General features: G+C 40.1%; 1 protein-coding gene across 6 annotated transcripts in view; it reads right to left on the reverse strand.

Moving 5' to 3' along the window:
- BCAS3 (BCAS3 microtubule associated cell migration factor) overlaps positions 1 to 21,030 on the reverse strand; it is a 618,903-nt gene extending 597,873 nt beyond the window's left edge. For 5 of the 6 annotated variants that reach the window (XM_032428494.1, XM_032428495.1, XM_032428490.1 and 2 more), the window contains exons 1-4: positions 20,596 to 20,682; positions 19,072 to 19,159; positions 16,484 to 16,538; positions 9,986 to 10,061 (exon numbers count right to left, since the gene is read on the reverse strand). In XM_032428494.1, the coding sequence (XP_032284385.1) occupies positions 9,986 to 10,061; positions 16,484 to 16,538; positions 19,072 to 19,142 (202 nt within the window). In that variant the 5' untranslated portion in view covers positions 19,143 to 19,159; positions 20,596 to 20,682. Of the gene's footprint in view, positions 1 to 9,985; positions 10,062 to 16,483; positions 16,539 to 19,071; positions 19,160 to 20,595; positions 20,683 to 20,949 lie in introns of those variants that run through there. The other variant, XM_032428491.1, reaches the window with a different exon arrangement.
- Between the last annotated feature and the right edge of the window lie 261 nt (positions 21,031 to 21,291).

Raw genomic sequence — 21,291 nt, forward strand, 5'->3', positions numbered from 1 at the left:
ATCTATAGACAGCTAATAAACTTCTAAATTGTTTTGCCAGAAAAACTCCAGGTCTGGCAAAGAGAAGCCTAAATACCTAATACCATCTCCAGGTACCCATAACTGCTCTACAAAGAATTCTGCAAGGTGCTAAACTATACATTTAAAAGTTTAATAAATCAACTGGAATATGGGATACTACATTTAAAACAACCACTTTAAGTTCAATAGCACACAGAGACTAAAATAATTTTCAAGCAGGATCCATCTACATTTCCAGATGCATTTTACTTCAATAAAGCAAAGGCTTTATGGAATATTACGCCAGCAATTCTTACTTGCTATTAAAAAAAAAAAAAAAAAACAGAAAATCATGCCTAAGTAAAGATTATTTTGAAGAAATTTTCTAAATGTTAGTTTTGTAATATTAAAATCATTTTCTTTTTTGCTGCTGATATGAACCTATGCCCTTAAAAATTATTTTTAACATTTTTGCAAGCTTTTGTTACTATCTGCACTAGTATTTCCAAGACCATGACCACATTTACTTTGTTATTAAAGCAAGAAAGTTCTCTAATGGGGCACCAGCCTGGCTCAGTCAGTAGAGCATACAACTCTTGATCTCAAGGTTGTGGGTTCGAGCCCCACATTGGTTGTAGAGATTACTTAAAAATAAAATCTTAAAAAAAAAAAAAAAAGTTCTCTAATACTTTCTGACACACACAAAGCAAAAATATACTTCCAGAAGAGAAAGAAGAGTCTGAATTCAAGAGGAAAAGATGATAGAAAACAAAAGATGAATAGTTACCTAGTTATTAATAAAGAGGGAAAAGGAGAGTAGGAGGATCCAATGCTTGCCTCATCCCTTGAACACAGCCAGATAAATATCAAATCATTCTGAACACCCAGGAAATCGATCTGAGGACTGAGAGAACAAACTGTACAACTAGAGGGAGAAAAAGGGCCACATCGTGAGAGGTAGGAGGTGTAGAGATGTGATTTGGGGGAGAAAAGAATCACCGGTGCTACAGAGAGGAGAGAGCCCTGATCAGGGAGAGAGGCAAGAGAGAGGGAGACAGAGACACAGAAGAGTGAGAGAGAGAAACAGAGAGAGAGAAAGAGAACAGAGCTCAGGGCATTGCACAAGAAAAACACTTCCCCAAAACCACTGACTGGGAAACAAGAGGGGCTGATTATTTCGAGTTTTTACAAGCAGTGGAGCTCAAAGTCTTAAATTTGAGAAGTCTGCACCATCACCAGGTGGAGCCTGGAGGGCACAGAGGTGCTCCTGTGGAGAAGGAAGGCAGTGGCCCGGGAGCGGACAGCATGGTCTAAAGATTCCCTGGGTCACATTGGGAGAAACAGTTCCCCTTGTTCGAGTGTATCTGGGAGAGGTGGCACTGCCTTGTGAGGACAAAAGAGCCAGTGGGCGTCACTGAGCTGCCCCATTCATTAGCACAGAAGGAGCAGAAGCAGCTGCTGAGGGCAGCTAACTTGGATGCCAACTTTCGGCTACACTCTACCATAAACTCCAAGCCTCTGCACGTTCATGCAACTGACCTTCTGGAACAAACCAGCACTAGCCACAGCACGGCGAGACCCTCACCCAGAGGATCAGCGTGGGTCTGTGCTGCACCAGGTCCCTAAAATTTGGAGTTTGAAACCCAGCCAGTGGGCCTGAGATAAAACACAGGAGCACTGTGCCGCCGGGTGAGCAGATGGCTTGGACAGAGATAGGATGAAAACAGGGATCTGACGGAAGCTGGGGACAAAAGAGGGGAGACTGTTCACACTTCTATGAGGGCTTCCTGAATAGCAGAAGGCACGAACTCCCCTCTCCAAGGACAAGAGAGTCAGCTGATGCCATTTTTACCCCTGTCCATCAGCAGGGATGGACTTCAGTGAGCAGCACAGTGCCCACAGGGGAGGCGTGAGCCACTTACACCAAGCCCCGAACCCTGCACTGTGCAGGTACTTCTTTACTAAGACAAGTGTGCCTGAGAGTCAAAGAAGCAGCAGGCCCCTTCCCCAGAAGACCAGCACAAACCCCCAAACACACCAAGCCTACTGACCATACAGTACTGCAAAGCTTCAGCTCCAGGGGAAATAGGATCCAGCCTCTTTTAACAAGCAGATCAAAACACAGTTAGTTAAAACTCACCATACAGTGGACAAGGTCCAAACATTCCCAACTGCAGTCAAGGAGAAATTCTACAGAGGACTGACACATGGGAAAGAGCAGCCAAACACAATAGCAGAGTACACCAGAAACACTTCCTAAAGCGCCAGGCTCTCGAGAGTATCAGACCTCTTAATATAGCCATTACTCTCAGGAGCAGGAAACATAACAGGCTTTCCTAACACAAAGAAGAAAGAGACCTAGACAAAATGCCAAGACAGAGGAATTCATTCCAAAAGAAAGAAGAAGAAGAGATCACAGCCAGGATTTAATCAAAACAGATACAAGTAATATGCCTGAACCAGAATTTAAAACAGCAATCGTAAGGATACTAGCTGGGCTTGAGAAAAGCACAGAAGACACCAGGGAGTCCTTTACCACAGAGATAAAAGACCTAAAAACTAGACAGGCCAAAATAAAAAATGCTATAACCAAGATACAAAACTGATTGGATGCAATGACCACAAGGATGGAAGAAGCAAAGGAACTAATAAGTGATACAGATGATATAATTATGGAAAACAAGCTGAAAAGAAGAGGGAAAGAAAAATATTGGACCACAAATGCAGACTTAGAGAACTCAGCAACTCCCTAAAGCATAGTAAGATTCATATCATAGAAGTCCCAGAAGAAGAAAAGAGGGCAAAGGGGGTAGAAGGTTTATTTGTCCAAATTATAGCCGAAAACTTCCTTCATCTGGAGAAGGAAACAGACATCCAAATCCAGGAGGCACAGAGAACTCCCATCAAAATCAACAAAAGCAGGCTAACACCAAGACATATCATAGTAAAATTTTCAAAATAAAGAGATAAGGAAAGAATCCTGAAAGCAGCAAGGGCAAAGAAATCCCCAACCTACAAGGGAAGACAAGGTTAGCAGATCTCTCCACAGAAACTTGGCAGGCCAGAAGAGAGTGGCATGATATATTCAACGTGCTGAATGGGAAAAATACGCAGCCAAGAATACTTGATCCGGCAAGGCTGTCATTCAGAATAGAAGGAGAGATAAAGAGTTTCCCAGACAAACAAAAACTAAAGAAGTTCATAACTACTAAACCAGCCCTACAAGAAATATTAAAGGAGACTCTTTGAGTGGGAAAGAAAGACCAAAGCAACCAAGACTAGAAAGGAAGAAAGAAAATCTCCAGAAACACTGACTTTACAGGTAATACAATGGCACCAAAATTCATATCTACCAATAATCACTCTGAATGTAAATGGACTAAATGCTCCAATCAAAAGACACAGGCCATCAGAATGGATAAAAAAATAAGACCCATCTATATGGGTCTCATTTAGACCCAAGAGACTCATTTTAGACCTAAAGACACCTGCAGATTGAAAGCCTGGCTGGCTTAGCTGGTGAAACATGCAACTCCTGATCTGGGGGTTGTGATTTTGAGCCCCATGTTGGGTGAGGAGCCGACTTAAAAAACAAAGTGAGCATTTATCATGCTAATGGACATCAAAAGAAAGCCAGATTAGCCATATTTATATCAAACAAACTAGATTTTAAACCAAAGACTGTAACGAGAGATGAAGAAGGGCACTATACCATAATAAAGGGGTCTATCCAACAAGAAAACCTAACAATTGTAAATATTTATGCCCCCCCAACTTGGGAATATCCAAATATATAAATCAATTAATAACAAACATAAAGAAACTCCTTGATAATAATACAATAATAATAGGGAATTTAACACCCAAATTACAATGGACAGATCATCTAAGCAGAAAATCAACAAGGCAACAATGGTTTTGAATGACACACTGGACCGGATGGACTTAACAAATATATTCAGAACATTTCATCCTAAAACAACAGAATACACATTCTTTTCAAGCGCATATGAAACATTCTCCAGAATAAAACACATAATGGGTCACAAATCAGGCCTCAGCAAGTACAAAAAGACTGAGATCATACCATGCATATTTTCATACCACAACACTATGAAACTTGAAGTCAACCACAAGTAAAAATGCAGAAAGACCACAAATACATGGGGATTAAAGAACATCCTACTAAAGAATGAACAGGTTAACCAGAAAATTAGAGAAGAAATAATAAAAAAAAAAAAAAAAAAACCTGGGAACAAATGAAAATGAAAACATGAGAGTCCAAACATCCCAAACCTTTGGGATGCAGCAAAAGCAGTCGTAAGAGGGAAGTACATAGCAATACAGGCCTAACTCAAAAAGCAAGAAAAGTCTCAAATACACAACCTAACCTTACACCTAAAGAGCTAGAAAAGGAACAGCAAATAAAGCCTAAAGCCATCAAAAGAAGGGAAACAATACAGATTAGAACAGAAATAAATGATACAGAAACAAACAAAAAAACAAACAAAAAACAGTACAACAGATTAATGAAACTAGGAGCTGGTTCTTTCAAAGAATTAATAAAACTGATAAGCCCCTAGCCAGACTTATCAAAAAGGAAAGAGAAAGGACCCAAATAAATAAAATCATGAATGAAAGAGGAGAGATCACAAGCAACACCACAGAAATACAATTAAAAGAGAATATTATGAAAAATTATATGCCCACAAATCGGGCAATCTGGAAGAAATTCATAAATTCCTAGAAACATATAAACTACTAAAACTGAACAGGAAGAAATAGAAAATTTGAATACCAAATAGAAATTGAAATAGTAATCAAAAATCTCCCAACAAACAAAAGTCCAGGGCCAGATGGCTTCCCAGGGGAATTCCAGCAAACATTTAAAGTGTTAATACCTATTCTTTTCAAACTGTTCCAAAAAAATAGAAATAGAAGGAAAACTTCCAAACTCTTTCTATAAGGCCAGCATTACCTTGATCCCAAAACCAGACAAAGACCCCACCAAAAAGGAAATTACAGACCAATATCCCTGATTGACATGGATGCCAAAATTCTCACCAAGATACTAGCCAATAGGATCCAACAGTACATTAAAAGAATTATTAACCACAATCAAGTGGGATTTATTCCTGGGCTGCAAAGGTGGTTCAATATTTGCAAATCAACCAACGTGACAGACCACATTAATAAAAGAAAGGATAAGAACCATATGATCCTTTCAACAGATGCAGAAAAGGCATCTGACAAAATGCAGCATCCATTCTTGATAAAATCCATTCTCAACAAAGTAGGGATAGATAGAACATATCTCAACATCACAAAGGTCATATACAAAAGACCCAGAGCTAATATCATCCTCAATGGGGAAAAACTGAGAGCTTTTCCTCTATAGGCAGGAACAAGACAGGGATGTCCACTCTCACCACTGTTATTTATCATAATACTGGAAGTCCTAGGCGCAGCAGTCAGACAACAAAAAGAAAGACATCCAAATCGGAAAGGAAAAAGTCAAATTTTCACTATTCACAGATGACATGATACCCTACATAGAAAACCCAAAAGACTCCACCAAAAAATTGCTAGTACTGATACACAAATTCAGCAAAGTCGCAGGGTACAAAATCACCATATAGAAATCTATTGCATTTCTTTTTTTTTAAGATTTTATTTATTTATTTGAGAGGGAGAGGGAATGAGCAGTGTGGAGGGGCAGAGGGAGAGAGAAAGGGAGAAGCAGACTCCCTGCTGAGCAGGAAGCCCGACGCGGGACTCGATCCCAGGACCCTGGGATCATGACCTGAGCCAAAGGCAGACGCTTAACCAACTGAGCCACCAAGGTGCCCCTGCTGCATTTCTATACACCAATAACGAAGCAGCAGGAAGAGAAATCATGGAATCAATCCTATTTACAATTGCACCAAAAACCATAAGATACCTAGGAATAACCCTAACCGAAGAGGTAAAAGATCTGTACTCTGAAAACTATAAAACAATTATGAAAGAAATTGAAGATGACACAAGGAAATGGAAAGATATTCATGCTCATGGACTGGAAGAACAAATATTGTTAAAAAGTCTATACTACCCAAAGCAATCTACACATTTAAGGCAATCCCTATCAAAATACCACCAGCATTTTTCAGAGAGCTAAAATAATCCTAAAATTTGTATGGAACCAGAAAAGACCCCAAATAGCCAAAGCAATCTTGAAAAAGAAAAGAAAAGCTGGAGGCATCACAACTCCAGACTTCAAGGTATATTACAAAGCTGTAGTCATCAAGGCAACATGGTACTGGCACAAAAACAGACACAGACCAATGGAACAGAATAGAAAACCCAGAAATGGCCCACACTATATGGTCAACTAATGTTTGACAAAGCAAGAAAGAATATCCACTGGAAAAAAAGACAGTCTCTTCAACAAATGGTGTTGGGAAAACTGGACAACCACATGCGGAAGAATGAAATTGGACCATTTTCTTACACCATACACAAAAATAAATTCAAAATGGATGAAAGGCCTAAATTTGAGACAGGAAATCATCAAAATCCTCGAGGAAAAAACAGGCAGCAACTTCTTACTAGACATGTCTCCGGAGGCAAGGGAAACAAAAGCAAAAATGAACTATTGGGACTTCAAGATAAAAAGCTTCTGCACAGGGAAGCCTGTGTGGCTCAGCCCATTAAGCGTCTGCCTTTGGCTCAGGTCATGATCCTAAGGTCCTGGGATCAAGTCCCGAGTCAGGCTCCTTGCTCATCAGGGAGCCTGCTTCTCCCTCTGCCTGCCATTCCTCCTACTTGTGCACTCTCTCTCTGATTTAAAAAAAAAAAAAAGTTTCTGCACAGCGAAGAAAACAATCAACAAAACTAAAAGGCGACCTACTGAATGGGAGAAGATATTTGCAAATAACATATCTGATAAAGGGCTAGTATCCAAAATCTATAAAGAACTTACTAAACTCAACACCCCAAAAAAACAAATAATCCAGTTAAGAAATGGGCAGAAGACATGAATAGACATTTTTCCAAAGAAGACATCCAGATGGTAACAAACACATGAAAAGATGCTCAACAACACTCATCATCAGGGAAATGCAAATCAAAACCATGATGAGATACCGCCTCACACTTGTCAGAACGGCTAAAATTAACAACACAAGAAGCAACAGGTGTTGGTGAGGATGCAGAGAAAAAGGAACCCTCCTAACACTGTTGATGGGAATGCAAACTGGTGCAGCCACTCTGGAAAACAGTATGGAGGTTCCTCAAAAAGTTAAAAATAGAATTATCCTATGACCCAGCAATTACACTCCTAGGTATTTAGCCAAAGTATACAAAAATACTGATTTGAAAGGGCACTTGCACCATGATGTTTATAGCAGCATTATCAACAATAGCCAAATTACAGCAAGAGCTCAAATGTCCATCAACTGATGAATGGATAAAGATGATGTGGTGTCTGGAAAACAGTATGGAGGTTCCTCAAAAAGTTGAAAATAGAGGGGCGCCTGGGTGGCTCAGTCGTTAAGCGTCTGCCTTCGGCTCAGGTCATGATCCCAGGGTCCTGGGATCGAGTCCCACATCGGGCTCCCTGCTCGGCAGGAAGCCTGCTTCTCCTTCTCCCACACCCCTGCTTGTGTTCCTGCTCTCACTGTGTCTCTCTCTGTCAAATAAATAAATAAAATCTTAAAAAAAAAAAAAAAAAAAAAAGTTGAAAATAGAGCTACCCTACGACCCAGCAACTGCACTACTGGGTATTTACCCCAAAGATACAAATGTAGGGATCCGAAGGGGTACGTGCACCCCAGTGTTTATAGCAGTACTGTCCACAATAGCCAAACTATGGAAAGAGCCTAGATGTCCATCAACAGATAAACAGATAAAGAAGAAGTGGTATATGTATGTACACACACACACACACACACACACACACACACACTGGAATATTACACAGCCATCAAAAAATGAAATCTTGCCATTTGCAACAACGTGGATGGAACTAGAGGGTATTATGCTAAGCAAAATGAGTCAATCAGAGAAAGACAAGTATTATATGATCTCACTGATATGAGGGAGGGAAAAACGAAACAAGATAAAACCAGAGAGGGAGACAAACCATAAGAGACTCTTAATCTCAGGAAACAAACTGAGGGTTGCTGGAGTGGAGGGGGGTGGGACGGATGGAGTGGCTGGGTGATGGACACTGGGGAGGGTATGTACTATGGTGAGCGCTGTGAATTGTGTAAGACTGATGAATCACAGACCTGTACCTCTGAAACAAATAATACATTATATGTTAATAAAGAAAAAAAATAGTAAAAAAAAAAAAAAAAAGATGATGTGGTGTGTACACACACACACACACACACACACACACACACACACACACAGAGAGAGAGGAATATTACTCAGCCATCAAAAAGAATGAAATCTTGCCATTTGCAACAATGTGGCTGGAGCTAGAGTGTATTATACTAAGCTAAATAAATCAGTCAGAGAAAGACAAATATCATGATTTCACTCATGTGGAATTTAAGAAACAAAACATGAACAAAGGAGAAGGGGGAAAAAAAGAGGGAGGCAAATCATAAGAGACTCTTAACTACAGAGAACAAACTGAGGGTTGATGGAGGGACGTGGGCGGAAATGGGCTAACTGGGTGATGGATATTAAGGAGTGCACTTGTGATGAGCACTAAGGTGTTATATGTAAGTGATGAATCACTAAATTCTACTCCTGCACCCAATATTACATGATATGTCAACCAACTAGAATTTAAATAAAAACTTAAAAAAAAAAGAAAAGGAAAAATACACTAGTAAACAAGGAAATTGAAGTCATAAGAAGAAAAAAATAAAACTATAACCTTTCAAAGAGAAACACAGCAGGAAAAGTTTATATGTCATAAATAATCACCCAGACAAATGAATATTTTATTTCCCACAAACAGGGCCCAACAAGTTGCCATTATTTGAGTGAACCACTAATAAAGAACCCAAAATTCAAAAGAAGCCCATTTGCAGAAGTGCAACTTAACCTCTCTCTCCTGGACAGCAGCTTTCAAAAAGATATATAGCATCATATTCTTAAACTCTTAGAGGAGATGAAGACTCAAGAGTAGGATATCAGTCAAAATCCAACTAGAGAATGAAAACAACTGAGTGTGCTCATAATTGGGGATTTAATGAAGACAAATGGTTACACAGATGACGGAATAGCTGAGAGACCAAAAAAGAAACCGTGAGGCTACCTATTACATTAGCAGCAGCAGGAAGCCATGACTGCTCTTAGGCTAGAGAGACACCGGAGTGCAGGGTGCTGGGTCACCTGGCAGAAGCTGGAACACCAGTGGAGCTACCTAGAAGAAGCCAGAACCACAGAGGAAATGCAGCCACTAACAGAGAGAGGAGAGGGAAGAGTACTCTCCCCTTTCTTCCATCCTCTCCTTCAATTTCTCACCAGTGCCTCCCAAACTCAGCAGAAGACAATAGACATGGTATCGTGGGAAACAGACAAGGGACGGCCACCTAGCAAAACAGTGCAGGAAGGAGCAATGAAATGGAATGTAGGAATGTATCTGAGAACAAAAGGGCCAATCCAGACATAAATTCTGTTCAGGAAAAATTAATTCTAAAGTCTAAAACATTCAACAGTAATAAGTGTGCAGTTATAAATCCTAGACATCTGATCAAATTTGAATTAATAACTTCTTTTCTATGAAATCTTTATGTCCTAGAGTTTAAGGCTAGGCACTGTATGTTACAGTTACTTTCAGACTTGTACAATACAGTTATCAGTTCTAATGAAGACTCTATAGTGTGATTATATTACTTTTTAAATTAAAAATGAATTTATTTTGAAAACTAAAAAGTTACTGTAAGAGAAAGTAATCTGACTAAAGTAAGAGTTCTCATTTTGGAATCAGGTCAACCTCAAACAAACATTTAATTTATATGTCCCAAAAAAGTTAAAACCATACCATTTAAATCTGCATTTTCAAATCTGACCCAGACTATTTTCTCCTTTTCTTCTGTTAGAGGTGTTCCACTGTAAGCCTGCATAGTAAACAGAAACATTTGAATAAAAATGTTTTACAGCTCTAATATTACTGATGTTCAAGACAAAAAGTAACTTAAATAAATCCAGCCCTATCCCTCTCCAATTCCACCAATCCTACATCTTGGGAACCAATTCTGTAATATTTTTACTCCCAAAGTTATCCCGAGTCTGATAATCTTGGTTAAAGGAATTTTACCCATTAAAGATTTGCAGAAACCTAAAATACAATGATCTTAGTCTATTAGAAAGCATCACTATAATGCAAAGGCACTCAATAAACTAAATCATGCCCTATATTGGCCAACAAATAAGAAGGCTTAAGAAATAAACAAAACTGGGGGCGCCTGGGTGGCTCAGTTGGTTAAGCAACTGCCTTCGGCTCAGGTCATGATCCTGGAGTCCCGGGATCGAGTCCCGCATCGGGCTACCTGCTCAGCAGGGAGTCTGCTTCTCCCTCTCCCGCTCCCCCCTCTTGTGCTCTCTCTCTCTCTCAAATAAATAAATAAAATCTTAAAAAAAAAAAAAAAAGAAACAAACAAACAAACAAAACTGGGGCGCCTGGGTGGCTCAGTCGTTAAGCGTCTGCCTTCGGCTCAGGTCATGATCCCAGGGTCCTGGGATCGAGCCCCGCATGGGGCTCCCTGCTCGGCGGGAAGCCTGCTTCTTCTCCCTCTCCCACTCCCCCTGCTTGTGTTCCCTCTCTCACTGTCTCTCTCTCTGTCAAATAAATAAATAAAATATTTTAAAAAAAAGAAATAAACAAAACTACCACATGTATCTATTTAGTCCCAGGTGTTTATGATCGGGTAATTACACACTATCGAGAATTTTCAAAAGTATTACTACCAGCTTGCCTTCAGTTCCAGGTGGAAGGCAAGGGCCAGAGTTGGGGGTGAAAAAAAAAAGTACAGTATGACTTTTTCAGTCTTTTGTCTGGCTTCTAGACCCAACCTATTAGCTGGTTTCTACAGGCCTGCAAGGTTCACAAAGATAAGCATAAGCTGCCATGAAATCATAGGAAAAGTGTCAATGGTATCCGTCAGTATTCAAAGGGAGTCATTTCTTCATAAAGCAAATGTTTCTATTTAAAAGTTTTAAAGATTGTATATATTAATAAGCATTCAGAATGTCAACAAAAGACCTGCAATATTCTCAATTATAAAGTGAAACTCAGGGCGCCTGGGTGGCTCAGTTGGTTAAGCGACTGCCTTCGGCTCAGGTCATGATCCTGGAGTCCCGGGATCGAGTCCCACATGGGGCTCCCTGCTCAGCAGGGGGTCTGCTTCTCCCTCTGCCCTCTTCCCTCTCGTGCCCTCTGTCTCTCATTCTCTCTCTCTCTCAAATAAATAAATAAAATCTTTAAAAAAATAAATAAATAAAGTGAAACTCAGTTCACAAAACAATGAATATAAGCTATACCAAAAGCACACAAAAACTACCATCCTGCATATAATTTGTGTTATACGTAACCTGCTTTAAATTTCCATCCCAATTTACAGCCCCTGTACTGTATCATACAAGGTATTAACTTGTATGGTAATTGAAAATCATCTACAATGAAAATACTACTAAAAGACAGAATTACTTTAACAGATTTACTATACAACAGAAATTATCTTACAAATCCTTACAATTTCATTGTCTTTAAAAAAAAAAAAAAAGAACCACCAAGTGAGATGTGTATAGGGTAATCAATTCCTTTGGAAAAGAGGAAAGCTTACCCTAAAGCCAACTAATTCATCAACTTTATCTTCGACCACCTCGTCCCCACTTCCTTCCTCTTCTTTTCATCCTTGAAAACTCTTTTAAAAATAAACTTTAGGGCGCCTGGGTGGCTCAGTTGGTTAAGCGACTGCCTTCGGCTCAGGTCATGATCCTGGAGTCCCTGGATCGAGTCCTGCATCGGGCTCCCTGCTCAGCAGGGAGTCTGCTTCTCCCTCTGACCCTCCCCCCTCTCATGTGCTTTCTCTCTCATTCTCTCTCTGTCAAATAAATAAATAAAATCTTTAAAAAATAAAAATAAAAATAAAAATAAAAATAAAAATAAAAATAAAATAAACTTTAGAAGGGGCACCTGCGTGGCTCAGTCGGTTAAGCGTCTGCCTTCGGTTGAGGTCATGATCTCAGGGTCCCAGCTCCCTGCTCAGTGAGGAATCTGCTTCTCCCTGTCCCTCTGCCCCTCCCCGCTGCTGGTGGTCTCTCCCTCCCTCTCTCTCTAATAAATAAATAAAATCTTTTTTAAAAATAAACTTTAGGGACACATGGGTGGCTCAGTCAGTTAAGCCTCTGCCCTGGGCTCAGGTCATGATCTCAGGGTCCTGGGATCGAGCCCTGCATCAGGCTCCCTGCTCAGCGGGAAGTATGCTTCTCCCTCTCCCTCTGCCTCTTCACCACCCACCCCTACCCCCACCCTCACCCCTGCTTGTGTGCGTGCTCTCACTCGCACTCTTTCTCTCTCTCAAATAAATAAAATCTTTAAAAAAAATAAATAAAAAATAAACTTTATATTTTGGAATAATTTTAGATTATTAAATATAGTACAGAGTTCTCATATACCCCTCAGCCAGTTTCCCCTAAAGTTAACTAACCAAATCCGACCTTGCCTTGGTACATTTGTCAAAACTATGACACTGACATTGATGCATTACTATTAATTAAGCCTCAGACTTTATTTGGATTTCATCAGTTTTTCCACTAACGTCCTTTCTCTGTTCCAGCATCCAATCTAGAATAGCACAGTGCATTGAAGACAACTTTTTTTTCCCCACATCACGTTCTCCTTTAATCTGGTAAAGCAATAACATTTTTCAAAATTTTCTCCAGTACAGCAGATTATAAGCCTGTTTATCACCTGCAGCATTATTCAACATTCTCCCAATTCCTTTGCAACATTTGCAGGATGCTCTCCTTTGATTTCTGAGCGATATGCCGAACATAACAAAGTTGAATGAGGTCTTTCACTATACTGGGATTCTTGAACTTCTTTTCTTTCCCCTTCGGGGGAAAATAAGACTTTCAAAACAAGCCCTGTATGCTTTTGCTATGTCTTCAAGTTTTCCTCTGTCCTTAGAAGACATGGTGTTCTCTACTAAGCCTTCTCGAGAAAATTCTGTGAAACCAACTGAGACATCTGAGTGCCGCTTCTTGTGTGCCTTCCTGAAGGTGTGCACAGAGAAGGCACGTGGGTATTTCCTTCTCAGTGAGGCACATACCCACCCAGTGCCCATCCAGCTGTCACTTGGTATCCTAATAGAGGTCAGTGTACTACTACACCAGAGGTTTCCCCCACCTTCCAGCACTGATTATTCGCCCTCCTTCTACAACCAAGATCCAACTACTTTAGCCCTCTCATTTAGAATCAAAACTTTCACCCCATTATTGACAGGATTTATTTATTTCTCCTTTTATTCCTTACCAGGTTTCTAACACATAAACACATTCATAAGCATAAAGTAATTGTTGGACTTTGCCTTTTTATTGAACTTTAAAAGATACAGTTACAATCACAGTAGATACGCTGTATTTATATGTTGTATGTACATATTTTATTTTTTTGACTGCACAGAAAATCACCTCCATTGTGTCAAAAAGTATGTGATTTCTAATTATAGCAAATAATACTGTAGGGATCACATACCATAATTTGCTTGACTGCTATTGACATTTGGGCTAGCTACAGTTTGTTACACTGAAAATGCAGAACTTTCACACACATACACTGAAATGAAAAGTTCTGAGCTTTACCTTTCTTCTTTGCTGAATTATTTTTTAATAGATTTTCATAAGTAAAATTATCAGATCAAAGAGCACAGCTAAAGGCATCTATAGCCAACAATAACATCTGTTAAACACACTGGGAATTCACTCCATCTGTAATAGCTGAAGAAGTGGACACCAGTCTAACAACACATTTTCTCCCTTTTGTGGGTATCTGGAAACCCAGAGGATAATTCCTAGGCTCCAGGAATTCGACGATTTCCAGAATAGGAGTTGGAACATAACATCAGCAAAAAAATATAATTTTCCAAATGGCTGACTGCAAAGTACCACTGGGGGATTCTGGATTAAAGGTGGAAAAAAAGAGGCCAGAGGTCACCAAAATGGCCCACCACCTGTGTTTATAAATAAAGTTTTATTTTAACACAGCCATGCCTTTTCCTTTAGATAAAAAGCAGTGCCGAGTAGTTGCAACAGATATTATATGAACTGCAAAGCTTATCTGGCCCTTTACAGAAAGTTTGCTAACTGCAGCACAAGACCAGGACACCTTAAGGAAAGGCACCAAGTATCCCTTCAACTTAACACAGTGCCCGACCCATAGTGGGTGCTCAAGTAAATGTCTGCTGCCTGAATTTTTGCTTTATTTCCAGAGTAAACAGAATAATGACCTGTATAACATAAATGTCGTGAATGAATATTCTAATTCTTAGTTCCATGACTACAACCTTACTTCCATAGTTGCTACTCTGATCCAAATCTTCATAATCAATTGCAGAGATTATCCCCTTCCTAATGTTTAATGCTCAGAAAACTAAATTAATCTTTTTTTTTTTCTGAATTAATCTTCTACCTTCCAGCATTTTTACCCTACCAATTTTAACAGCCCCTATTTTCAATCTATTAGTCAATCTGGTATTCTTGTTTCTCTAGCAAACTCTCTATTCCCTCAAAGCCTCTGACCACAGCCTCTCCTGCCGCCAATAAAAACTGCTTGCTACACAGGGTTTCCACTAACACAAAAGGTGCCTTTGTAAAAATGTGATAAAGAGGCACTCTAGGGGGGCGCCTGGGTGGCTCAGTCGTTAAGCGTCTGCCTTTGGCTCAGGTCATGATCCCAGAGTCCTGGGATCGAGCCCCACATCAGGCTCCCTGCTCTGCGGGAAGCCTGCTTCTCCCTCCCCCACTCCCCCTGCTTGTGTTCCTGCTCTCGCTCTCTGTCAAGTAAATAAATACAATCTAAAAAAAAAAAAAAAAAAAAAAAAAAAAAGAGGCACTCTAGGGGCAGGCAAATTACAAAAATTTTTAAATGCCCCTTCCTTGGAACCAGCCTCATTCCAGGGCTCAGGGATTAAGGGAAAGAGCAGTTTGGAGAGACCAGGTTGGATTTCAGCCCCAGGTTACTCTCTAGAACTGGCATTCTGTGCAGAGTCCAAGATGCTCTTGGACAGCAACTCTGTTGCCTGCCATACCCAGCTAGCCAGTTTCCTCCAACATCCAATACCCAACCTTTCCATTCATTTCAACTGCTATTTCCAGTGTCCTTTAGAATTTGACTTTCACTCTCTTTGCTACTCATTCTCTTAGCAACTACATATTCAGTCTGTACTATCATGTATAACACTTACTGAAATGCTGCTGTAAACTCTGCCTGTTTCAGCAATTTGACTTCCCTTAGTAACCAAGTTCCTCAAAATAGGAAAGCATTTATTATCCCTTACATGCCCCAGAGATCTCGTCATTGTGACCCATTTCCATTAAAGTTATCTGAACATGATAAAGGAGTATCAACATTTCCTGATACTTTCCCTTATTTGATAAATACAACTTACATAATATAACTGAAATCTGGATTTTAGACTTTTCTAGGATGTTGTCATAAAGCTGGGACACTGGATCTATGAATTCCTTTTTTCAACAGCAAGGTTACAGACAGCCTGGCAGTCAGGAAACACTGACATCACCACAAGGAGAAAATACCTTTCCTTTCAGTAGTTCCACTGAACAGAGCTTCCCACAGCCTCTGTTTCACAAGACTCCCTGGAGGTTCTCACTACACACACACATTACTGGATGCCACCTCAATTCCACTGAGTCAAACTCTCTGGGACGGGGCCTGGAAATGATTATTTTTAACACATGTGCCAAGTGATACTTATGTTAAATCTGGGCAACAGTGCACTAGATATGATCCCAGGAGGGTTGCTCTCATTCTTTATTTATATAGAGAGAACTCAGTTATAAGAGTAACAAAGCATACCCTACTTGGCATAAAAATACTGCTCACCATGAAAGACATGTAGATTTGTGCTCAGTGTAGTATTTAGCTAATATAATATCTAGTTAATGAAATGCAATGATCACTTCAGACAGGCAACATTTAACTAGGGCAAGAGGAAGATTCTGGAAATAGAACCCAACTAGAGAATCCCAAGTCCCATCTCTCAACTAACATCTCACCTGATTCCTCTTAGGAGAGCAAGTCTTGAGGAATCATAATTGTGTCACTATCAGCATAAAACTAAGGCACATGTAATACTAACACGGATAGTCCTACCCTACCAATGTTTGGGATGCTAAAACATCAGAAGTCTTTCTGAAGTTGATGATACTAGTGTCAAGTTTAGGAAAGAGAACATTTCAGAACTTTCCTGGCCAATGGTAAAACCTACTATATTTCTGGAACTACACAGACACTTACCTGTGGCACAACATCCTGTAGAAAAGTCACAACACTTTCCATGTAGGACTGCTCCCTGAAAAAGAGTGAAATGGATAAAATTTACCCTGACAGCTTAAAACAAAACTTGGAAAAGTTCTTTCTACAGCCCCTAAGAAAATTACTCACAATATTAAAAAAAGAAAAAAGACTAACTCTCATCAACTGATAATTCTGCTATCCTGCTTTCTAGTTTCTTTGTATATGTTATTAAATGAAATGCAAATGAGATATTAATCTTTTTAAACATCATCTCTTCTTAAAAGTCATGCTCTCTTAATTTGACATAGATATTCTAACTTGTATTTGAAGGAGTGATGACACAAGGCTAAGGCAGGACTTTCCTCTTGAGTCAAAGCAAAAGAATTCCCCAGTCAGAGCAAGAAAAACTGTGGCTGATGACTCAGTACTTAGTGACCTTGTCTTTAAACTGGTTATGTACCTAGTCCTTTACATGTATATAGCAAAATCAACTGGCATTTTGCTGCAGGCGCAGGCATTCAGAGATACTAAGAAATCCTCACAGAATTTTTGCCATAGACAAGACATGGGAAAATACTAAAATGCATAAAAGTGAAGAAAAATGATACTGTTAAGGTCATTAAGAGATTTTAAATGGGAAGTATATGCATTTCAGCAAGTGGAAAAAAATTCTTCAAAATACCAAATCAAATTAATTTCATTTCATGTGAAAAATTACATTTGAAGAAACTCATATGAGTTATCCTAAATCCTATAAAAAAGCAATATGCCTTAGATAGCTACAAAAACTGATTAGGCCTAAAAAAACAAAAAACACACACACAACAATTTGATTAGGCCTGCCTCTGCCCTCTCATTTTTCTGCCACTCTCCTCACTCTGCTTCCGTCACCTGCAACTTCCATTCCTAGAATACACCAAGCTCTTTGAGTCAAGACCTTTACGCCAGCTTTCTTTCTGCCTGGATTCCTTCCCATACTCTTCCATGACCCTTTCATTTCTCCAGCTTAAGTGTCACCTCCTCAGAGAGGCCTTTCCTGACAGCCTGAAGTCAGACTCCCCACTGTCATTCTCTATCAGAGCACACCGGGTGCTGATCAGAGCCTGTAATCACTTTACTCATTTACTGTTTCCCCCACTAGAATGTAAACTCTACTACAGAAAGGACTCCAACTCTCATGTTTACCTTCTATCTCCAGAATCTCTAAACCAGTACTTCAGGCATGCAGTAGATGCTCAAGCATTATTTGTTAAAAGAATACAAATAAAAGATTTTTTAAAAACACTAAAATTATGTATTGAATAACAAAAAGCAATATAAGTTGGATACCACATATTCTATGGTGAGGCAACATAGAATACTGCCGACGTGCACGGACTCTGGGGACAAACTGCCTGGGTTTGATCCAGGTTCCCCTTCTTGGCTATTCCCAAGGACAATTTAATTAATTTCTCCCTGCTTTGGTTTTCTCACCTGTAAAATGAAGACTGAAAGAGTACCTAACTCATAGCTAATAACATGCTTAACTTGTTGCCATTGTCCATAGTTGTTAGCAAACAAATATGGCCCAGGGAAACCCAGGAGGAAAAAAAAGGAAATATTATAGCAAAATACTATATTATACATATACTTTTCTTAGTCTGAGAGGACAATCTTTATGTAACATGCTAAACTGCCCAAGGGAATAATATAAAATGCTACAATTCCCTTATGAACATTTTAAAAGGTAGAAAACAAGTTTCACCTCCTTATCCAGATAATGAAGGATCTTCACTGTCCACCCTAACCTACTTTATATAGGTCAACTTCCCTATATTTCATTTATGAAAATAGCTTGCCTTACCCACATCTGCTCACTCTATTCCCTTTGTCTAAAATGTACCTTTGATTCTAATTGCCCAAACTCTACTCAGCCTTTAAAGTACATTAAGTTAGCTTCTTAATAAACCCTTTAGGATCTAAAATACTAAAATATTCCCACTAAATACTCCCACTAAAATATTCCCTCCCAATTCTCATGGTTTGCTGGCACCTTTTTTTATTGATTACAGTAATCTCAAGTATACATATCTTAAAACCACATTAGATCATATGCTCCTAGAAAGTATAAATAGGCTTTGGCAAAGAATGCTTAAAATATAGAATGTACTCAACCTTCTGACTGAAACCTAAATAAGAGATACATTTTACATCAGGTTCTGGTCAACATATACATACATATGAATAGTGTGTGTCACAAAAGAATATTCCCAACTATATTTTCTATAATATGCTATTTCATTTTTTAAATATTGGTCTTGATCCACTGAATTGATCTAATGAGCCATCCATTTTTGAACTGGAGTTTGAAAAAACATTAGTTCTTAGGATTTAGCACAGTGCTTTTGATGTACCCTATAAATGTGAATACATTAACTTGATCCTCCAGTTATTCCTTCTATTTGGTCTTGGCAATATTTATCATCCTGTGAAGCCAAAATTAAATAGATTTTACAAAAGTAGTCAATGTTCAGAAAGGAACCCTGAATGCTAGCTACTATTCTGAACAAATTTTCTTTAGCTTTTAGGCTTATCTGAAATTTGCTTACGTGACAGCCTGGGGGCGAACCACAACTCCACCAGTACAACGACTGGGTCTTCTGGGAGAATCTGTAGCCATAGCTTCATTTGCTAAACCTGTTTCCAGCACAAAGAGATAGGGGAAAAAAATGGATTATTATTGTTGTGGGTAGGGGTAAGGGTTTATGGTTCCTCACTAGAGATCCCTTATGGAAAATGCCTAAAATGTAGGAAACCTTCCCAGCAATCCCCATTACAAGAGAAAGAGGGTAGATTGGGGGAGGAAGTAGATAAAGAAGTTTTCTAATTATCATGAAATTTTTTTTATTTGGACTAAGCCTCAGAACCACAGAACCAGTTAAGACTCTTTCTTTCTGGACCCTCTGATCCTCTGTTAACATAAGCTAGAAAGGTAAGGGATGGAGAGTCTAACACAAGATTTCTTAATAAAAACAAATGTGCTATCTCTGTGAGCCAAAATTAAAGAATTGTACTAAAATCCTGAAATAGTGAAAATACACATGGCACAATATTTCGAGACCTAATGGACAGTGAAATAATTAATGCCTTCCAACTAAGACTGTTGGGAAACTATGAGCAAGACTGCATACTGTAACTATGTATAGATAAATGTTAACTAGACTTATTGTGGTGATCATTTCACAATATGTACAAATATCAAAACATTATGTTGTAAAAAAAACATTATGTTGTACACCTAGAACTAATACAATGTTACATGCTGATTATAGCTATCAAAAAAAAAAAAAAAAAGGACTGCATGGTCATAATCTAACAAGAGTTTTTAAACCATATATGTCAACCCCCTGCTATTGTAACCTAAACACGAGAGCCTAAATAAGTAATAAAAACTTATATGACATTAGAAGCCCCTTATCCTTTCCTATCACATCACTGAATCCTGATCCTTGAATGTCCAATAAGCATCTGAATCACCTGGAAGGTTTTAAGAGCATGGAGTGTACTTGGTTAAGGTTAAAAGAGGATTGACAGCAATATTAACGATCTCTTTCAGGGCTCAGGAAAGTCCACAGCCTGGAAGTAATCTTGAAAGCCCCTAAAACCATCACTTCCAAGTAGGGAGGGTTCTATCACCTTATTTGAAAATTCCCAAACTGATGAGTCTCATCTGCTACTACAAAAACACCCCTAGCCCAGGCACCCCTTCCTCAGTAGGTATCATCACCACCAGCCCCTCAGCCCTCTCATTTCCATTCCACCCTTTATTTCCCGAAACACAACCTCCCAAGAAATGTCCTTTAAGGGCCCTGTCTCCTGAGGACGACCCTCGCCAGCCCCTCAGGCCCCACTCTCCTAAAAGACACTAGCACAGCTCTACCCACTTAACCTCCAACGCGGAGCCACCGCTGCCCCCGGCCGCCCTCTGGCCCCTTGCCCTTCCTTCCCTCCCCCTCCAATCTCGCTAGCTCTCCCTCGTCGAACCCCTGCCAGCCAAGCCCTCTCCCCTCACGCTGCCTGCCCCTCGTCCTCTCCAAGCCTCCCCAAAGCCACAGCCCCACCAGCCCTCTCACCCGCCGCCCCGCCGGTAAACGCTGTTCTCCCAGCTCAAGGCTCACTGTTTGGAGTCTCCCCTTGTGATTGACGGCTACCACTTCCTACCACGCCTCAGCGGAACTACTTTTCTAGCCAATCCCAGAAGGAAACTGGCTACGGCCGGGCACCGCCCTTGGAGGTCAGCTTCGCCAACCAGCAAGTAGAAAAGAGGCGGACCCGCCTCCTGAATTTACCCAATCCGCTGGGGCTCCAGGGAAAACAAAACAGTATGTAAGTTCGGGTGAAGCCGAGGTGTCAGGTTCGGTTGCGAACGCAGGCAGGTAAGGAGAGTTACGAACACGTCTGTTTTTCTTTGCAGACAGCACACCTACGTGGCTTTGTCGAAAAGAATCATGCCGCAGATTCCTGTGCACTTCAGCTAAGCGTCTCGGGCTGGGAGTCGGAGGTCGGGGGACCGGTCTGTTTACATCGAATTCTCGCGACAGCTAGTTCGAAGCACAAAGCACGTGGACATGGCAGCTGCCAATCACTTTCTGCTGGCCACTCATCCATCCCGAACCCGCCTTCTGCCCCGCCCTTTTCGATGTGTTTACCTTCCGGGAGCCTAGGCTGGCTGGCGCGGTGGGCAGCCTTAGAGCCAAGGAGGTATTGATCTAAATGAGGGGCGCGGCCGGTGATCGTGTCAATTTGAGCGAGGTTTGTGGAGCCCGCTC

The sequence above is a fragment of the Phoca vitulina genome, unplaced genomic scaffold, assembly GCF_004348235.1.
Source record: "Phoca vitulina isolate PV1807 unplaced genomic scaffold, GSC_HSeal_1.0 scaffold40, whole genome shotgun sequence".
Lineage (NCBI taxonomy): Eukaryota > Metazoa > Chordata > Mammalia > Carnivora > Phocidae > Phoca > Phoca vitulina.